This window comes from Glycine max, chromosome 20, assembly GCF_000004515.6.
Source record: "Glycine max cultivar Williams 82 chromosome 20, Glycine_max_v4.0, whole genome shotgun sequence".
Taxonomy (NCBI): Eukaryota; Viridiplantae; Streptophyta; class Magnoliopsida; order Fabales; family Fabaceae; genus Glycine; species Glycine max.
The window spans coordinates 44702803-44721324 of NC_038256.2; the positions used below are offsets into that span (position 1 = coordinate 44702803).

The window sequence follows — 18522 nt, forward strand, 5'->3', positions numbered from 1 at the left end:
TTTTGCACACTAATATATGTACAAGAGTCTTGAAAATAACTGATGAATATTTGGCTGGAAGCACTATATTCAAAACAAATGGTAGTCCAACTCACGTCCAGTTACTCCCAGCAAAGCTCAAATGAGAAAATAAGGCTTCATAATATCGATTAATTTTTCTTTACAATCCTTCGAGGAAACAACAGGCCAAGTGAACTTTGATTTTCAAGAAATCGTAACATCAGAGCACTCGTGCTAAGAAAAATTATATTTTGATGAAGCAGTACCGGTTACACCGAAAGGAGCCATCAAATTAGAGCATGCTAATACTAAGATTTGGTTAACACATAAAAATATCATCGAGGAGCACCATAAACTTGGGTTGAGTCGTATTGGGGATAAGCAGCAGGCTGGGGCGACAATGTTTTGCCATACGCAGCCGGAGCACTTGCCGGGACAGCTGCATAACCAGCTGGTTGCGTGTTAGACTGTTCATAACCAGTTTGAGTGGGAGTGGGTTGAACATAACCTGGCTGCCCACTTGGTTGTGCTGTACTATATGCTGGTGCAGCACCAGTGCTATAACATTCATACATCTTAGTCATTCCCTTCCTTTTGATCTAGCAAGTCAGAGCATAAAATGATAGAACACCAGGAACCTAGTTGAACGTTTGAAACACGGAAAAGTGAGAAAAACACAGACTGCACATTACAACAATGATAATTGTCCCAGATACTCAAATCTCCAACAGAGAATATTCTCTATTCTGAAACTTATATATTTCTGAAACTTTTATATATATATATCACTAATCCTAAATTAAACACTACAAAGCATATATAACCGTCATATTATGTGCAATAACTTCCATTCACTATAAAGTATAACTGCCCACTCACACGTATACTAATTACAATTGTACAATTAATATTGTAAATTTTGGATTTTAATTAAGCGGTTACCAAAATTGTAGTTATGTATTGAAGGGTAAATTTGGAATTCAAATTATGTACCCCAAATAAGGTAATTTTTATGATTAATAGTTATAAATTGTTAATAATTATAGATAATAATAATAATAATAATAATTTCTCCTTTGTAATCACAAAAACTTACTTACATGACAAACACACTGGAAGTTCCTTTCTCCCTTTTATGGCGATATTCCCTTACATCTTTTTTAACGCTATACACGACAGTGCCCAGACACTGTCATTCCACGACCAAGAGACAATGGTGATAAGGGTTTCTTTTAGCTTCCCACTACATTCACGTACATATATACTTTGTGAGAAATGTTACTATCATATTTTCTAACTCATTCTTTTGAATACATATTTCATTATTTAAAATTGATTGAAAATTATAAATTTTTAAGTGTCATTTCTTATTTAATAAGCGTTCTCTTAATTTTATATTTTTAATAAATTTTAATCAATAATAAAATATGTATTAAGAAAAGTGTGATGAAAAAATGTTGCTCGAACTCAATCAACTCATCATACTTTGCACGTTTAGCCGGTTTAGGCATCATCCCTTCACGGCTTCACCTCACTCAAGGCTCGTTAATAAAAAAAATTAACAAGTGGGAAGTTTTCTTTCTTTTTCTGGCAATAAAAAATTAAGAACATAAGAAGATAAAACAAGCACAAAAGTGAGTGAACAAAACTTAGAGGAAAATAGCAAAAGTAAAAAGACCCAAATGCTATACTTTATAAAACATATCAAAAGATCAAATTATTTACAAATATAATTTTGAGTGTTTGTCATTTAATTTGAATTTGGGCTGATAAGTCTTTTGGGTTAACTGTATTTGAATAGCATGCGTGCGATGTGGTTAATTGAAACTGGACTTGTATTAGTACACTGTAGACAATTCTTCAAACTTGATATGCATTAAAAAAAAAAAATTCAAATCGATCTATTGGTCTAGGACAAGGGTTACTTTTAGCAATTAAGAATGCTGGCTTATCAAACAATAAATTTAAATGAAAATTTCAAAGTTTAAATTAATCTCATCAGGAGAGACAGTTGACGAAATCCCTCCTACATCTAAAGGTGAAATATTGGGTGACTTTGGTTAAGCTTTTTTTTTTATATAGAAAAAAACACTTATTTTATAATAAAATTTTAGATGTTTGTATAAACTTATTTCAGAAAGCAGAAAATAAGCTAAAAATAACTTATTTGTACAGCGCTGTCACGTTCATTCTCCTTCTATTGCCGATTGCAGTTCCCCTCAAGATTGTTGTTCAGGGGAGTTTTATCTCTTTTATTTCTGCATTCTTTACTTGCAACTTCTTCTTCTTAAATAGTAACAACTTGTGTCCGTTAATCAAGTGATCTAGAGGTTAAATTATGATTTTGAATATGAAATAAATTGTGTTAAGAGGAAAAGATCCACTTTGTGTGTTCATGGTTCTCAATAAAGATTATTCAATACTTTTGACGGAAATTATTTCGTATTAATATCATGGTTAAAAAAATATAGGATAAACAAAAATATATAAGAAATTATAAAAAAAAAAGTAAGAATGATTGGTAAATGGACCAACTTGCAAGCTTAGTTGTTTTTATCATTTTTTGAACATTTTTATTTAAAATATTTTTAAATTTTGAAGGTTAAATAAACATGATAGAACTCAAATTATAGGACATTAAGAAGATTTACTAATACAAAAATCATTTTTCATACTGGTAACATACATTGGTTTGATGCAGTATGTGAGATGAAATAACCTATTTATAATGTTAAGATGGACATTCTAGATCAATGTTGACAAAGAATCAATCTAAAAAATATTTTCAACATCAATTATAAAGAACCAATATTAAAAAAAATATTTTTTAATCATTTCCTTAACAACCGATTTAGAATATTGATGTCTTTTCACATTTGCAAGAGAAGTGGTAAGTTTGTTGTCAAAATTCGAAATTATTGCCTCTTTATCAATTACAGAAGTTAAATATATGGCAACTACCCATTAAGTGGTAAGCGATTTGAATTAAAAAATTAATTAAAAAGTTCATGTACAAACAAAAAAAAAAAGATTTTGATGTATTGTGACAATCAAGTATCTTGCACATTGTAAGTATTTAATATCACTTTGTTCAAGTAGTAAACAAAAATGAATATGTATGTGAATGTAGTGGGAAGCTAAAAGAAAGCCTAAGTAACATTGACTAGATTATGATTCAATCCTCACAAGGCTGGTTAAAAAACATAAGCTCATCTCTATCTGATGGAAGATGCTTGATAAGTTTTTTAAAATAAAAAAAATATTTTTTATTTTTTTTATTATTAGAGTAAGTTTAATTGACATTATGAGTTTTTTAAGTTTTGGTCTGAATATCTTATATAAGCAACTTATCTTTAATTAAAAAATTTTAAGAATAAAAAATAATTTAATATATTCTAAGATACTCAAAGTGTATATTTTAAGTTTTGGTCATTAAAAATGTCCTAAGTAACATGGAATTGAAAATATAAGAAAGATTTTGAAAACTCACAAAAGTCATTTTCAATGGAAGAACGTGAACATAAAAAAAAAAACCACTTTTAGCATGATAAAGTGAAGCAGAATAAAAATAATAATATATAATTGATGGTTTATTATTCTTATATTTTTTCTACCATTAAAAGTTGAAAATAGAAGAAATCTCCTACATTTCTAATAGTAGAGTTAGTGTGTGTTTGATTTGTTGATTTAGAGGCTCCAAATGTTATCTCATGTTTTCCCAAACACTCGACGGAGAGGCAACACAACCAATTCACATTTAACTTTTTTAAAATCCACATTTTCGTTTTTATTTTTGGTATATGTAGAAAAATTTTAGGGAAGGGAATGATGTCTCATTCCAAAGCAGGAAAGATCTCTTAACTTAAAGAGTACTTACAAAGACATTTATATTTAGTTAACTTTTAGTATGATACAATTTCACTGTAAGAAATAAATACTGGTTGAATATAAAGTATATATTTTTTGTTTAAAGAGATAAAAAAAAATTGTATCTCTCTCGATTGACCTTCCAAGGCAGGACTCATCGTCTTGAAAAATAAGGGGAACACGAGAATTATCTGATGTTTTGTAAACTATATGACATGTTGATACATTTCTTTTTTCTGTCGTTGAAATGATTAAGTTTTGCAAAAAGAAAGTAGAATTGTTTTTTTTTAAATAGTAATCTAATTTAATTTGTAGTTTTGTCATAGAGGGGAAAGGAATTATTTGAATACCATACAAACATAAAATAAATTTCTCACAAAGAAAAAAAATCATGTGGAGCTATCCTTCCAAACCTTTTTGTGTTTGGTGAGAACAAGAGAAAACAAAAGACTAAAAACTAAAAGGCCGGGAAAATAATGTCTGATTTATCAGCTAATAACTGTAAGCTAATACACTCCGAAACTAGCTAAAAAATTTGAAAGTGAAGATCAATAATAGACATAAATGTCAATGAATACACTTCACAAGATGGGTCGTGCTATTTGTAATTGTGCACTGAGTGGGACATGTGATTAGCTGTGAACAACAAATTTTGCAATTGAAGTGGGCCTGAATTGGTTAACACTTTTTGAGTCGAAGTCTCTCTCCTCTTAGTATTTCCTTGCACTTTAGCATCGGCATCTCTCTCCCATCATCAACTTGACCCATCATCTCATCTCATCCATCAACAAAATTATTTTTTGCTATGCATCTTTGATCTTTCCACCCATTCCATCCAATCGAATAATGTCAAAAGCAAAAGTAAACATGCCAAAAACCTACAATCAAGGAACAGAAACAAACATAATTAATGTCATGATTACCATGTGCCCAAGTGGTGGGGGGATTGCTGTTTTTGGTAGTCTTTTTGCATTACTAGACTTCACGTTTGCATGTGCTAGTTTCAATACTAGCTCAACACATACTTGATTTTGGTTGGTAGAAAGTAGAGACTAGGAAAATCTATATCTAATGACTAACAAGATACTACTGTTGGAAAAATATAGTGCACGTATAGAATAAAATAAACTAATAAACCTTAAGTATAAATTATAATTTATTTAGCTAATGGGAAATGGCTTTTTCTTATTGGCTTCTTTATTTTTATGGATTACATAAACTGATGTTAGTAGTTATAATATTCACGCAAAGCTTATTTATTGGAATGGGAAGTTCCCTTCTCCCTTCAAATTGTCCCTTGGAAAGTGATAAACTATTTATTAAAAACTGAATTTGATAATATTAGTTTATTTGTTGTTCATTCAACTAACAAGGCGTCGTACGTGTTGAATTGTTTTTAAAAATAATAAATAAATATACTGTTATAATAAAAACTAGAGGTTGCTTTACTTTTAAAAAGTTGATAGTAAGAAAATTTTTAAAAAGCTAGCGAGTTTACATTCAAGTTTTATAACTGCTAGTATAGACAAGAGTAACTGTGCACATTAAAAGTAGACACCACGAGCCCGAATGCAATTAAAACTACAGATCATCGTATAACGAAATTAGTTAACTATAACCAAACATATAAAGAAGTGAGAGAAAAATGTACTTTCATATTAACACTATAAACAAAATTTTACTGTATGTACAATAAGACAAGATTATCTCATACAATGTACTCACGATAAAACTATTCAAGATTCTTGCCTAGCGTAATCATCGCTTCCTTTTAGTAAGTTTAATTTAAACTCATAATAAACTAAGATTATTTACATTATTTCCATTCAACGAATTTAGTAATCACCAAACATTATCTGAGACAATGATATTCGCAGCATATCTTTGTTTATTTTTCAGATAAAAAATCTTGTTTGAAAAAGTGATTATCTTATATAAGCCTCCAATTCAGGAAAAAAATATTCTTATAAGCCTTCAACTAATATTTTTATAATATTTAGTCATGAATGTACAGTCTTTAGATACTTTCTTTATTTAGATTTTTTTTCATGATTAACATTTAGTCTTAAGTGTACAGTGTTTAGATACTTTCTTTACATTAGATATTTTTTTTCATGATTAACAATACATATTATATATTTAGGAACCGAGTGAAAGAAAGCCATCACTGACTAACTGTGATAGTGTGATTTGAAAGGAGGAGAAACCTGGGAACACTCAAATGGCACTTTGATTAAAGCCCATTCATTGGTGATTATGAATCAGCTCAGGGACTCAAATCAAAAACCGCAGAAAGGATCGAGCAATAAATAAAAATGAATTTCGTTAAGTAGAGAAATAAAAAAAATAAAAATGATACAGCATCATTAGGTATGATACATAGGGTAAAAAGAAAAAAAAAAAAAAAAGAGGATGAAGGAACTCAATCCAAAGCATTGGGACCAGCACAGGCCTTCAAAACGGGGCTCCAAATCCACTGCACCAGAAACTTCCGTCCATTTCTACCGTTAAGATTAAACGTTCTCCCTTCGCCGTCTTTCATAACGGAACCAATATAGCCGCCGCCACCACCCGTTCCGTACAAGCCCTCGCACAAATCTCCGATCTCGGTGGGCGCGGTGGGGTCCTCGCCGGCGTACCATGCGTTCACGAGCGGGTTCGACGAGAGCTCCGCCAGCTCGTGCCCGATCACGCTCACCATGCCGTCCACCCCGACGTCTCCGTTCGGCGGCGTGAGGTGGCCGGGTCCGCCGCCGCCCATGTACCCGGGGACGGCGAAGGGATAAGCGCAAACCTCGGGGCACTGTTTTCCGGAGTTCCCCACCCACGCGTAAGGGAGCGTGTAGCCCACCTTCGACGGGAAGGTGAAGTAGTGGAAGCCGCAGACGGCGCGGCAGAAGTCTTCCATGGTGACGTCTTCGGCGGTGAGGATAAGGTAGATCCCGTTGCGGTGGTCGACGGGGAAGGGCTTGGCCTGGACGGCGGTGGCAATGACCTCCTGCACGGAGAGGCGCGTGAGGTGGGTGCCGTGGGAGTAGCGGAGGTCGGAGTACTCGCCGGCGATGGAGACGGAGCGGGAGATGTTGGCGCCGGTCTGGTCGGTGTAGAGGGAGACGGTGCGCCACCAGTCGGAGACGGAGGGGGAGGGGGCGGCGCGGTGGTCGGAGATTGAGTTGAGGAAGTCCTTGATGAGGAGCTTCTGGGATTGGGGCCACTTGCCGTACCAGATGAGGTAGATATTGATCGGAGATGAAAGCACCGGCCCCATGTGGTATTTCAGCTTGACGAACTCCGAGGACCCCTCGAAGCGCTTCGAGGACGAGAGGGTTCGGAGGGGTGGGACCTGTGGGTTGAAGTGAGTTGGGTTAGTGTTTAGGGTTTGCACCCTGCAATTGCATAGACCAATTAACAGTGATAGGAAGAGGAACAAGTTAGGGAATAATGACAACATGCTGCTCACTGCTCAGAAATTCACCAAGGGTTGGGACATGGGACTCAAAACTCAATATGCTAACAAGGGATATATAACTGCTTCAACATGGGCTGGAGACAGCTGCCATGTGTGCCCGCACTTTACTCACCAAAATCAATCATAAATATCTCTCTCTCTCTCTTTTACTTTTCTTTCTGTTCGTTTTTTAATTCTTGTTCACTAATTAACCCTTTTATAAATAGTTTTTTTTTTTTTTTACTAGTTTACACTCTCTCGTTCATAACAGTGGCCATGTTACTTTACCTTTTTTTTTTCCTTTTAAATCACGTGTATCTTTTATAATAGATAATTGTGTTCAAGTTACATAAAATAATATTATAAATAGCAAAAAAATTTCTCCAATTATTTAGGACAGCTTCATAAATTGAAATTTTGAACTGAAAAATACAACTAAAATAACATTATATCCGTTGATTCAGGCGGGCTTGATGATACTTATTTACTTTTACTGGTGACACTTGTGGTTGGTTGGTTGGTTAGATACTTTAATTTACTACTAGGCTTGAAGTTGGGGGTGGATGGAGGATGGGGTCGCTCTGCAGCTGAAAGTACGTCCTTGAAGTTGAAACTTGAAACCATGGCCGTGATAGATGGAGAAGATTGAGAATTGGTTGGTGGGTGTGGAAAATAATGAAGTGGTGTTGGGGACGAGCTGGGCATGTTGGGATTGCAGACTTGCATGGTACAAAGGGAGACAAAGGAGTGAGTTGCCATGAAATGGCTCAAGTGGGGTTACATGGTTTGTTTCTCATTTTACCTTGTTTTTTGATGTTTTCTCGTGCCTGAGATTTCAAAATCTCTCTTCATTTATTCTCGAGGGTGTTGGGCAATGTTGCAATCCGGGAACTGTGTAATGCCGAAGCAAGAACTCTCTGCACAATTACCTTTAACTGGGGAAGCTTTCTGGGGATCCATCTTTAGTAAAGAACTGAGAAGCATTTCCTTTTGATAATGTTACTCTTGTCGACTTCACATTCATCAGCATTGGTAATTGTTTCCACGTGAAGTGATATGCACAACTTGCTTCAACAAAATCACTCCTTCACTTGTCACAACTCAAATGTTGTTTAAGCCTCTCTTCTTTTTCTAGTTAATAAATTTTAAATTAAACTCCTCAATTATGCAAGAAGATGATAATAAAAGTACAGAAAGTTATTTATTTTAGTTTCTGATCTGAGCATCTAGAGAAAGTATCGAGCATGGTGTTGTGAGGTTGCAGAGATAGCTAAAGAGCATCTAGAAACCAAAAATTCAAGTTTTCATGGTCATGTGATGACAAGTGATGCATGCACGATACATATGATCTGTAATTTCACCTTGTCCCTCAACCGCTGAAAGTTGTCCTTCAGTCACGGCGTGCAGCCTGTCTAAAAAGGAATCATTAACTTATCAGAAATTAGTTAGTGCTGCCCAGTGCCCACCAAGGTGGTTCCACTTGAAACAATTAACTTCACTGTTTTGGCCCATTTTCCTGTTTTTACACGGAGATCATAATTAATGAACTAAATCTTAGTTTAGTCTTTTAAACTCAAGATATATACACAAGTGTCATGTTTTTATAAATAATTTTGGCATCAATTAAGTTCTTTAATCATGGAAAGTGACACTAAAATCGTTCTTCAGTTTATAGACTGCAAGATTAAGGGACCAAATTGATGTGTTTATAATGCTCAAGAAATATTAACTTCACATGATAGAGAGACTGAATTGACGTAAACTTCTTTGAATAACTAAAATAGTGACACTTTGTATTTTTGGGAACTCAAATGGACGTTTACACTAATTTATTTTGGCGTGAGCAGCTAATAAATTTTAGTTGCCTTGCTGGCTGTGGAGGTAAAACCACAGAAAAGTCTTGATTCACATCAAATCAGGTGTGACATTATTGATCGATATATCTCCATCGCTTCAATAGTTCAAGGTACTTTCGGTATCTTCCTAGCTATATTTATAGGTCGTTGTGCTATACAGTATCTGTGCTAATACTAGTTTTTTTAAGGAAAAAAAAACTTCAAAGAAAGAGATGATGCAATATTCTGTATACAACTCTCTAGTATCAAGGTTATATTAGTTTGTAGGTCATGTTTTGATGTCTAAGAGGTGAGCATGCTAAATTGCAGAGGACAATAAATATATGCTATGGGTCTTTGTATCGACTTGAAAATGATGAAGCCTTTACGGTGCATGGATCTAAACTTGACTTAGTGTGTTGACGCACTATTGCCTAAAAGTTTGTCATGAATTCAGACATAATTTCTCATCATAAACCTATTTATGTTAAATTATCACTGATGAGTGGTAATGTAAGCACATGGATAAAGATTAGGATAATTTATTGGGCGAAACTTATACACAGTACCTACCTTAGGTGTTATTTTACTATTCTTCAATTCTGATAAATCAAACTTACATATTAGATATCTCAATTTCTTACTTCAAGCTTTTGTAAGGAATTTATTAGCATGTTTGGTGAGAACTGTTGCTAAACCTGGTTTCTTATTCACACATAGGTTCTGATTTCTGAATGCGATTAGTGAAATATATATATATATATATATATATATATATATAACAGATGTAAGTCAGTTATGACAGATGTAAGTCCACGCTAATATTACGCCTTAGGACCTTCTGGATGTAGATGCTAATAATTCTGGCGTTTCACATTAAGTTAATTGCTTACGTGTTTTTTTTTCTGCTGCACTTATCCTTCATTGTTTACGTGTTTTTTTTTTCTATTTCTTTTATGTGTTGAGGATGATTTTTTAAAAGGGAATCAGAATAAATAAAGATTAAAATAATCTTATGCTTTGCTTGCTAAAGCTTCTGTCAACTGCTATCAATTTTTCATCTTAGTAGTATCCTGAAGTCTTGTTTTAATTTAATGTTGCATTTGGTTGCTTATACATTAGTCCAAAGCTGCTTATGGTCTACAGAATATCATCAATTGAGGAGTTATTCAAATAAGTGAAATAACAAAAAGAATAATTTCGCTTTGTTTTATATTGGGTGGTTCCACAACATATATGGTCCTACTGGAAATATGAAGGGTGGGTATCCAGTTGTAGATTCTATAGCATATGCCACAGAATCTGGGATTGTTGCAATTGGATCACTATTTTTTTTCTAATACAGTAGACAAAGAGAATGCCCTTAATGGGTTCAGCAGAAATGTGGAAGCCATTACTTCCAACGATAGGTTTGAGATTTGGGAGGATTATATAAATTACTTGGATAATTGGATTTTGTTTTCCTGGGACTTAAGGCTATTTTTAGTCATTATTTCACTGTCTCTGTTTTTTATTTTTAAAACAGTAATTTTTTACGTGTATTCATCATAAGCAATAGGTCTCTTGAGTTGATGTTTTTAAATACTGTCATTTTGCAATCCTTATTATTTATGCTTGGATAATGTGATTTAAAAACACAAATTATCAAGAAAAAATAGATATGATTATCCTGTCAAATTCTTTGATAATGTGATAAGTTAATAGTTATTGTTATATCGCATGTTAACACTATTACTTTTACAGTCTAAAACCATAATTTTAATATTTAAAGAACATTTTTTCATGTACAATAACGGCAAAAAAAAACAATTTATATCTATATTATATACAATGCAGGGTGTTTTTATTTTTCATTTTTGTGACATTAATCCTTGTAACTGATTTTAAACAACTAAAAGAATTATAGAATTTTATTGATAAAGAAAGTATGTGTTACACTTTATAAAAAATTACGCAATAATTTTTTTAACAAAAATCCTTTACTTTTAGTTGTTTAAAATCTGCCTTAAAAGTTTTGTTCTACAAGTGCCGTAAAAGTTAATGGTTACAAAATCATTTTATAATGCAGGGTTCAAATGTATCAATAGCCATGGGCCATGGGCATTATTGCATTGACAACCCAATGATCATTCATATATTGGGCATAAAAGAAAGCCTTTACGTTAATGGCTCTTTTGGGTTTTTCTAGGATCCAAACGTTAAGCCCAAAATGAAATCTATAACATGAATTCACCATAGTTACAATGAAGTGTGTACTACGGAGTCGGAGAGGTTATGCGGTGTGAACTTAAGCAATGAATGAATTATTGTATTCTACCTCTTCTGTTTCTCTCCTTCCTTCCTGTAAGCTTCCCACTTGTTAAGAAAAATCCTGTTAACCAGTGTTTTAAGAGTTTTGATGAAAGAATTAATAAATATTTTTTATTAGAAATTATAGTGAAAATATATTGATAACACCTCTTTGTAAAAAATGAAAACTACTTTTAATTTCTTAACCAATATTCTAAAGATTTATTAATATTTTAAAGAAAACTTATTTTGCTTGGTGAAAAGTACAAATATATTCAAATACTTGTTTTTTTTATGAATAAATATATTCAAATACAATAAATGCGAGTTATATAACATTTGCTTACATATTGTCATTTTTCTTTTAGGTTTATATTCAAAATACACAGTTAATCGCAAGATATCTAATTTTCCTAGTACAGATATATCTTTTTCAATTCGTTAGGCTGTGGCTGCACAATTTACAAACATGCATTGCTAACATTTCACAACTTATATTATTCAAATTGTCAGTCTGTGTAAATTGTCAGGATATGTAGACTACTGACCACCATTAATTTTATTTAGAAGTAGTTTAATTTACTACGTGAAGATGCTGATTTTTTAGGTTAATAAATTTATTCATACAATTATTGGTTTGAAAGTTAGATAAAGTACGTGCATTATTTCCTAGTATAGAATTTTAATTTTAAAATCAGTAATGTGTGGAAAAGTTGAACTATTAGGAAGAATGCGCTATATATATATAGTACTTAAATAGTAATACAATTAAAGACAGTAATTAGCTCTAGTGAGCGATTTGGTTTGCATTAGATGGAAAAAAAGGTCAAGGTCTCAACTGCAGTTTATGGTTACAACTTACAAGGACTACGGCTAAACCCAGTTAAGGACTTCAGAAACGGCTAAAATTTCATCATTAGCTGTTTTGTTAGGAGTTGAGACCTATAAAACATTAGAAAGGAGCCCATGTGTAACATGGGAATCTTGGGATTTGTTATTTGGGTCAATTGATATCGAACAGTACAACGGATATTGCTAAAAAAAGCTGCTAAACCTTCTTTTTATATATATATATATATTGAACATAGTAGAAGCTAAATACTAAAAAACAATAAATTTACTGCCTATATGTTCTTTGGCTTTGTCACTAGCGGGTTCCTTTAGTATTTTATTCTGACAAATTTTGTTTAGTGGGGTTATTTAATTTATTATTGCCTTGCTTGTTTAAGGGTTCGGCAATTTGATATCAATAGGTTTTGGTGTCTGATATTCTCAGGTTTGCATGAGCTTAAAGCAGATACAAATGTACCAAGTTTTAGGCACTTCTTATATTTACTCAGAAGTGACAAAGTTGGTGAACAGTATTAATGTCAGCTAGGTTGCAGGGTTTAAGTTATGCTTTTATGATTCCTGTAGAGCTTAATAAATTAGTTCAGTCTCTACATAGGTGGATCAATAAGGATCAAACTTTTGATATTATATTAAACTCAGTCTTTAAGATTGAGGCTAGTGTCAGTTAAGTTATAAACTTATAAGCTTGTTTTCTTAACATTCTTTAACACTGTTTAATTTCCTAAAAGGATTATAAAACTATATGCACATAATTAATAGTTAATAGTAATAGAGTTTCCAGTTTTTTCGCATCACTTTCTTGAGAGCAGGGCCCACCCAGCTACTTACTATGGAAGTAAATGAGGGAAACGAAAGAAGGATAATCTTATCTGGACCACTTATCTGTTTGTTAATCATGAAACAGGAAAATGTATTGTCATGCTTTATTCCTATCTTCTGCAATATTAATTATTCGAACCTTGTTTTCCTCTATCAGCTGGTTGATGGGTCGATAGTGCATTATAACTTGTGCTTTTCACACCATCAATTGCTGATTAATGCTTCTACAGTAGGTGCTTTCCTTGACCCTGCAAATCTTTTAGCATTAGCTGTTCCATCACGCTAATGTCATAAGAGTAATGTTACATTTGCACATTTTTTTACATATTCTTATAGAAGTTGTTAAATAACAACATTTCAATAAAATTGTTTCTTGATGTTCTAGATTTTTCACATTACTCTTACATCGTTTGTGATTTTAACTGCCTCAAATATATGTATTTTTACATTTTATAAACCACAATCATACACTTTAACATCACATCAATATTTTGAGGGAAAATCACATCTTTGTCATCCTTATCTATATCTGTTTTTGTATGATGGGTGGGGTATCATAGTAATTAGCTTTAATAATAGAACTTTTAAGTTAAAGTACTTAAAGGCAAAGTGGTTTTCAAATCATCAGAGTATTTAGTTGGGAGAAGACTTATTTTAGTCGTATAGGATCAAATATTTCATTGCGTAGATTCCAAACTCACCGATGGGCAATTTAAGATGCTTTGGACAGCACAAAATATTTACTTTGTACTATTACTAGTGGTTCAGTCTGTGCCATGCACGGGTTAAATCTAAACGAAAATACTCTTTGGTGCGAAAGAATTCTCATGGAATCAGGTGGAAACAGAAAGATACTGTTGTGATTTCTGTGAAACGATAATTTCCATTTTCTATAATTAATCATCATGATTTCTGCTAAAAAAGTCACGTCCTCATCGGTGCAAAATACTTTCCCAATAAATAGCAACACTGAAATCTTGTATTAACCAAAACTCTTGAATTTAGTTGGCTAAGACACTAATTGCTTCTCACCATTCCTCTATTTCAGAATTTCATACTTTTTCCCTCAAAGTATATTATGGATGAATTAGTTTGTCTCTTGGTTCAAAATGCACTTTGTTAAATTGCCTTTAAATAAATAAATAAATACTGTAGTAAAATAATGGAGTATTTGTAAGGAATTTTAACCCACCTAGAAACTTCGTTCGAGGTAAGTTTAATGTCGAATAATTGGCTTAACCACCTCACGTAACAGATAGTACTAATCTATTGGAGATAAATGAACCAATTACATTGTAGTACCAGCTAAGCAGTGCCTCAAAAGAATAGTTTCTTAAATAAATTAAAAAAAAAAGTTACCAACTAGTAACTAGACGATGATGTCCACATTATGACAAATTAGAAGCTTAGCCAATTGTATAGTAGGTAATTCGTTTAATTCAGTGTGTTGAATACTCGAAACTTTGTTATCTTATCAAATCTTGGTGGTACTACGAGTACCCGAAAAGGCAATCACATAATATAACATAGTCGCTGCTGCAAAAACAATTATATGGTCTGTGTCAATGTGACATGACTGCTTCTTTGGCATGTTCCCACTAACTGAAATAAATAGATCCTTCATAAGCCATGAGAAATTGGGAAATAGAAAAGCGATAGGCCTAAATTAGGAAATTATTAATGAGATAATGGCATTTCATTAGGACAAACATGTCACTGGCACAGTGCAAACAAACAACCACAGTGGAAGCACTAGTACTATCATCATACTATGTCACACGCACACGCTTTTTTTCTTGCAAACATTATTCTTTTAAGAGCTAGAGAAGTAAATATTGAAGATAAGAGATAAAAGACGTACCAAGAAAATGTAAATAATTTTGATAATATAAATAAAATTATTAATTGCATTTTTTAAAATTTATGCAGTATAACTTTAAATAACAAATAAAAAGAAATAAAGGCGTATAAAGTAATAAATCAAAGAGTACAATCTCTGTATTGTGTTTAAGTTTGCTAAAACCCTTTTGAATTTTTTACTTGCTATCTGCAAATATCATTTATTGTATTGAGATCACACCACTAGTTTCTAGGATTCCTTCGGCTAGGGAAGCAAAACTTTAAAGGCAAGCATTATATGCTGAAGCTCATTATCCAAGTGAGCCAAGGTTAATATCATTACTTTTTTTCTGGTTCTCTTATCTGATTCCTGTGATATATTCTTTCCTAAAGCACTTATGCATGCTGTCTTCTACTCAACAAGTTAATGAATGTTTTGCTATTTCCTTCTTGATGTTCATAATTATTGCTTCACCACACTAACAACACATAAGAATGGGTGCTTCAGTTTCAACTATGCTTAGTCAGATCCAAGGAGAAAAAGTAAAGGAAATAAAAGTATATAATAATAAATATATATGATTCAGTGGCAGAAAGATAATACTAACAAATACTAGTAAGCATTTAATTTCCTCTGAGAATAACAATAAGCAATATCTGAAAACTCAGAAGTGAAAGAACCATTTTCTTCTGACGAAAGATTATGTATGTAAAAAAGCTTCTACAATCTTTCTCTCACTCGTTGCATACAACTAATTGGTTAGAGCTTTTCAATGAGGGGTTTGTTTGAGACATACAACACTTTTCTCTTTTGCCATTTCAAATGGTGACTTAGCTTGACAAATGTCTAAAGTTAAAGAACTACCATCCTTAAAGAAAAAAACAAATACAAAGGAGATAGAAGAGATAGAGCAAAACAGATGTTAGAAATTGGTAGGAGTAACATTAATTTGATTGTCCTTGTTCTTCAAAGAAGATGCATTCTCTTTCTCCAATTTGTCATCAATTTTGTCACATATGTGATTAAATGAGTCAGTCGTTGATTCCCATTCTCCAATAACATTAATTAGTCAAAGTCTTGCATACCGAATGGGCTGTGGCTGTGGCCCAAGAAGCACCAAGTGGACCAATAAATGTTTCTAAGTATATATAACGTACAAGTTTTGGCGTAAATATATTATCTGTTCGTCAAATTAGCTTTAATTATCCTAAATTAGCCTGAATTATATATATATATATATATATATATATATATATATATATATAAAAGAAATTGGTATCACCAAAACAAATGAGAGTAGAGGGGACCCTACAGATTATTTTTTTTTATAATAACTCTGACAACTTTGTAATTAGCTTTACTTGTTGTTTTGAAGTAAAATAACGGGTTAGTAACTTTTTCAAATTCAAGAATATTGCCTTGTAGGGTATGTATAATATGTCTTTCCATAGCACAACGGATTACATAGGCCCACCGCAATGATTGAGAGTAATTTTATGCGTATGTATGTATACATGTACAAAGGAAAACGTTAGTTGGATTAGTTATTTATGAAAGCTTTTTCTTTCTTAAGTTACACAATTCCAAATTTTATAGGCTACATTAATTAACATAAAGTTTACATAAATATATCAACCAGTGAACCAGTCACCCACAAACACATACAATTTTTTTTAAAAGATTTATTTTGCTTTTATAAAAAAGTATAAAAAAAAAGTGATGAGATTTTGTTGAGGGCAAAATTTATATATAGTTTGTTATCTATTTTTAGTGTTATCTTTAATAAAAAAAAAGTTTTACTTTAATAATCCGTTCAAAAAATAAACAATAAAAAATTAATATAAACAAAAATAATTAAAAAATATAACTAATCTTCTCATATTGGACGGAACATTAATTACTCCAATATGAGAAAGTTAATAAGAGAATTTTACCCAAACAACCCTTATACAATATGACCAACTATTGATATCATAGTTGATAATGATTAGGAGATTCAAAATAAAGATCAAGAAACATGTGAAGACAAATAGGAAACATTATTGATATTCACTTGACCTATATCGTTATATCCTTCTTTAAATTAATGATATATCAATTATAAAAAAAATAATTAAGAGAAATAATAATAAAAAACTTTAAATGGATAGAGCCTACCTCTAAATTCGTACTCCATAATTTAAAGTTAGACTTGGTTGGAATAATAATGTAATAAAACATGTTTGAAACAAATGGTGTTGAGAAAGCAATACCAACAAAGCAAGAAAGGATATGTAAAAAATATAATAAAAAAATATCAACTAACAAATACAATTGAACCCTTCTAGAGCTAGTTAAGTACATGTTTGGAATGGGTGTTAAAAAAACAATAAAGAAAAGATAGATAAATAATTTAAAACTAATTAATAAATGTAGTTTAACCCTCTCAAATTGGGTTGAGTATAAAAATTTGAAGTGGGCGAAATACAAATTCCTCGAATGATTCAATCTTAATTTTAGTATATTACACATTTGTGTTCAATTACTTAATTTTCTATTTCATTCTTTGAATTAACGATATCTCTCGTTATAAAAATGATAAAATTAGTTAAGATTTTTTTAAAAAAAATATACTCATAATTGATAAACCCCTAGCCTTAAATTTTATACTTGATAATTTAAAGCTCAACTTTGACCCGAATAATAATGTAATAAAATATATTTGCAATATTTAAATGTGTTAAGAACAAAATACAAAAAAAAAAAAGTTAGATAAACAATCTTAAATCAATACAAACAAAATCAACTAAATTGTAGTCAAACCCTCTCAAATTGGGTAGAGTATAAATTTGAAGTGAGTCGAGCATATAAGTTTCCCTCGACTTTCAGTTTGTAAAAGTTAATACTCCTTTCATTTTAAAATATTATATTAAAAAAAACTAATAAATAGATAAAAGATGATAATTTTATAAAATTAACTTTTTTACACCACAATTACTCCGCAAACGGAGGGAATAAGAGGGATTAGCACAAACAATCCACATTAATTGTAGTCAACTATTAAAGTCATAGTTGATAGAGGCTATGAAATTTAGAACAAAGGACAAGAGACGGGAGAGGAAAAATAGAAAACATACCGATATTTTAGCTTACCTATATCTATGTAATCCTCTTAGAATTAATGATATCTTAAATATAAAATGACAAAATTAATTAAGAAAATATTTAAAAAATATTGTCAGGCTTTAAATTTCATACTCAATAATTTGAAGTTTGACTTTAACTGAAATATAATAAAATGTTTGAAATATATAAAAGTGTTAAGAAAATAATCCAGACACAAGAAAAAATAAATAATCTAAAATTAATATTATTTGTGTGCACAAGTTCACTTTTATGCAAGTGTAAAAAAAAAGATCCTTGTTCTTAAATTCATAATATTTACATATAAATTATGCATAGCAGAAAATCTTTCTTGTCTAATGTAATTATTTTTTACATTCACTTGTCACACTTTTCCATCCTCACCAAAGTGTTTGAACAGGTATTATCATAGATAAATTCTTCGTGATTTTCACCCAAAACAAAGCCAA

At 31.7% G+C, this 18522-nt stretch overlaps 1 protein-coding gene across 1 annotated transcript; it reads right to left on the reverse strand.

The window, feature by feature from the left end:
• Positions 1-6173: 6173 nt before the first annotated feature.
• Positions 6174-7470, reverse strand: LOC100786500 (protein EXORDIUM-like 5). Its single transcript, XM_003555477.5, has one exon. The coding sequence runs from the start codon at positions 7316-7318 to the stop codon at positions 6290-6292; it is 1029 nt and encodes a 342-aa protein (XP_003555525.1). The 5' UTR covers positions 7319-7470; the 3' UTR covers positions 6174-6289.
• Between the last annotated feature and the right edge of the window lie 11052 nt (positions 7471-18522).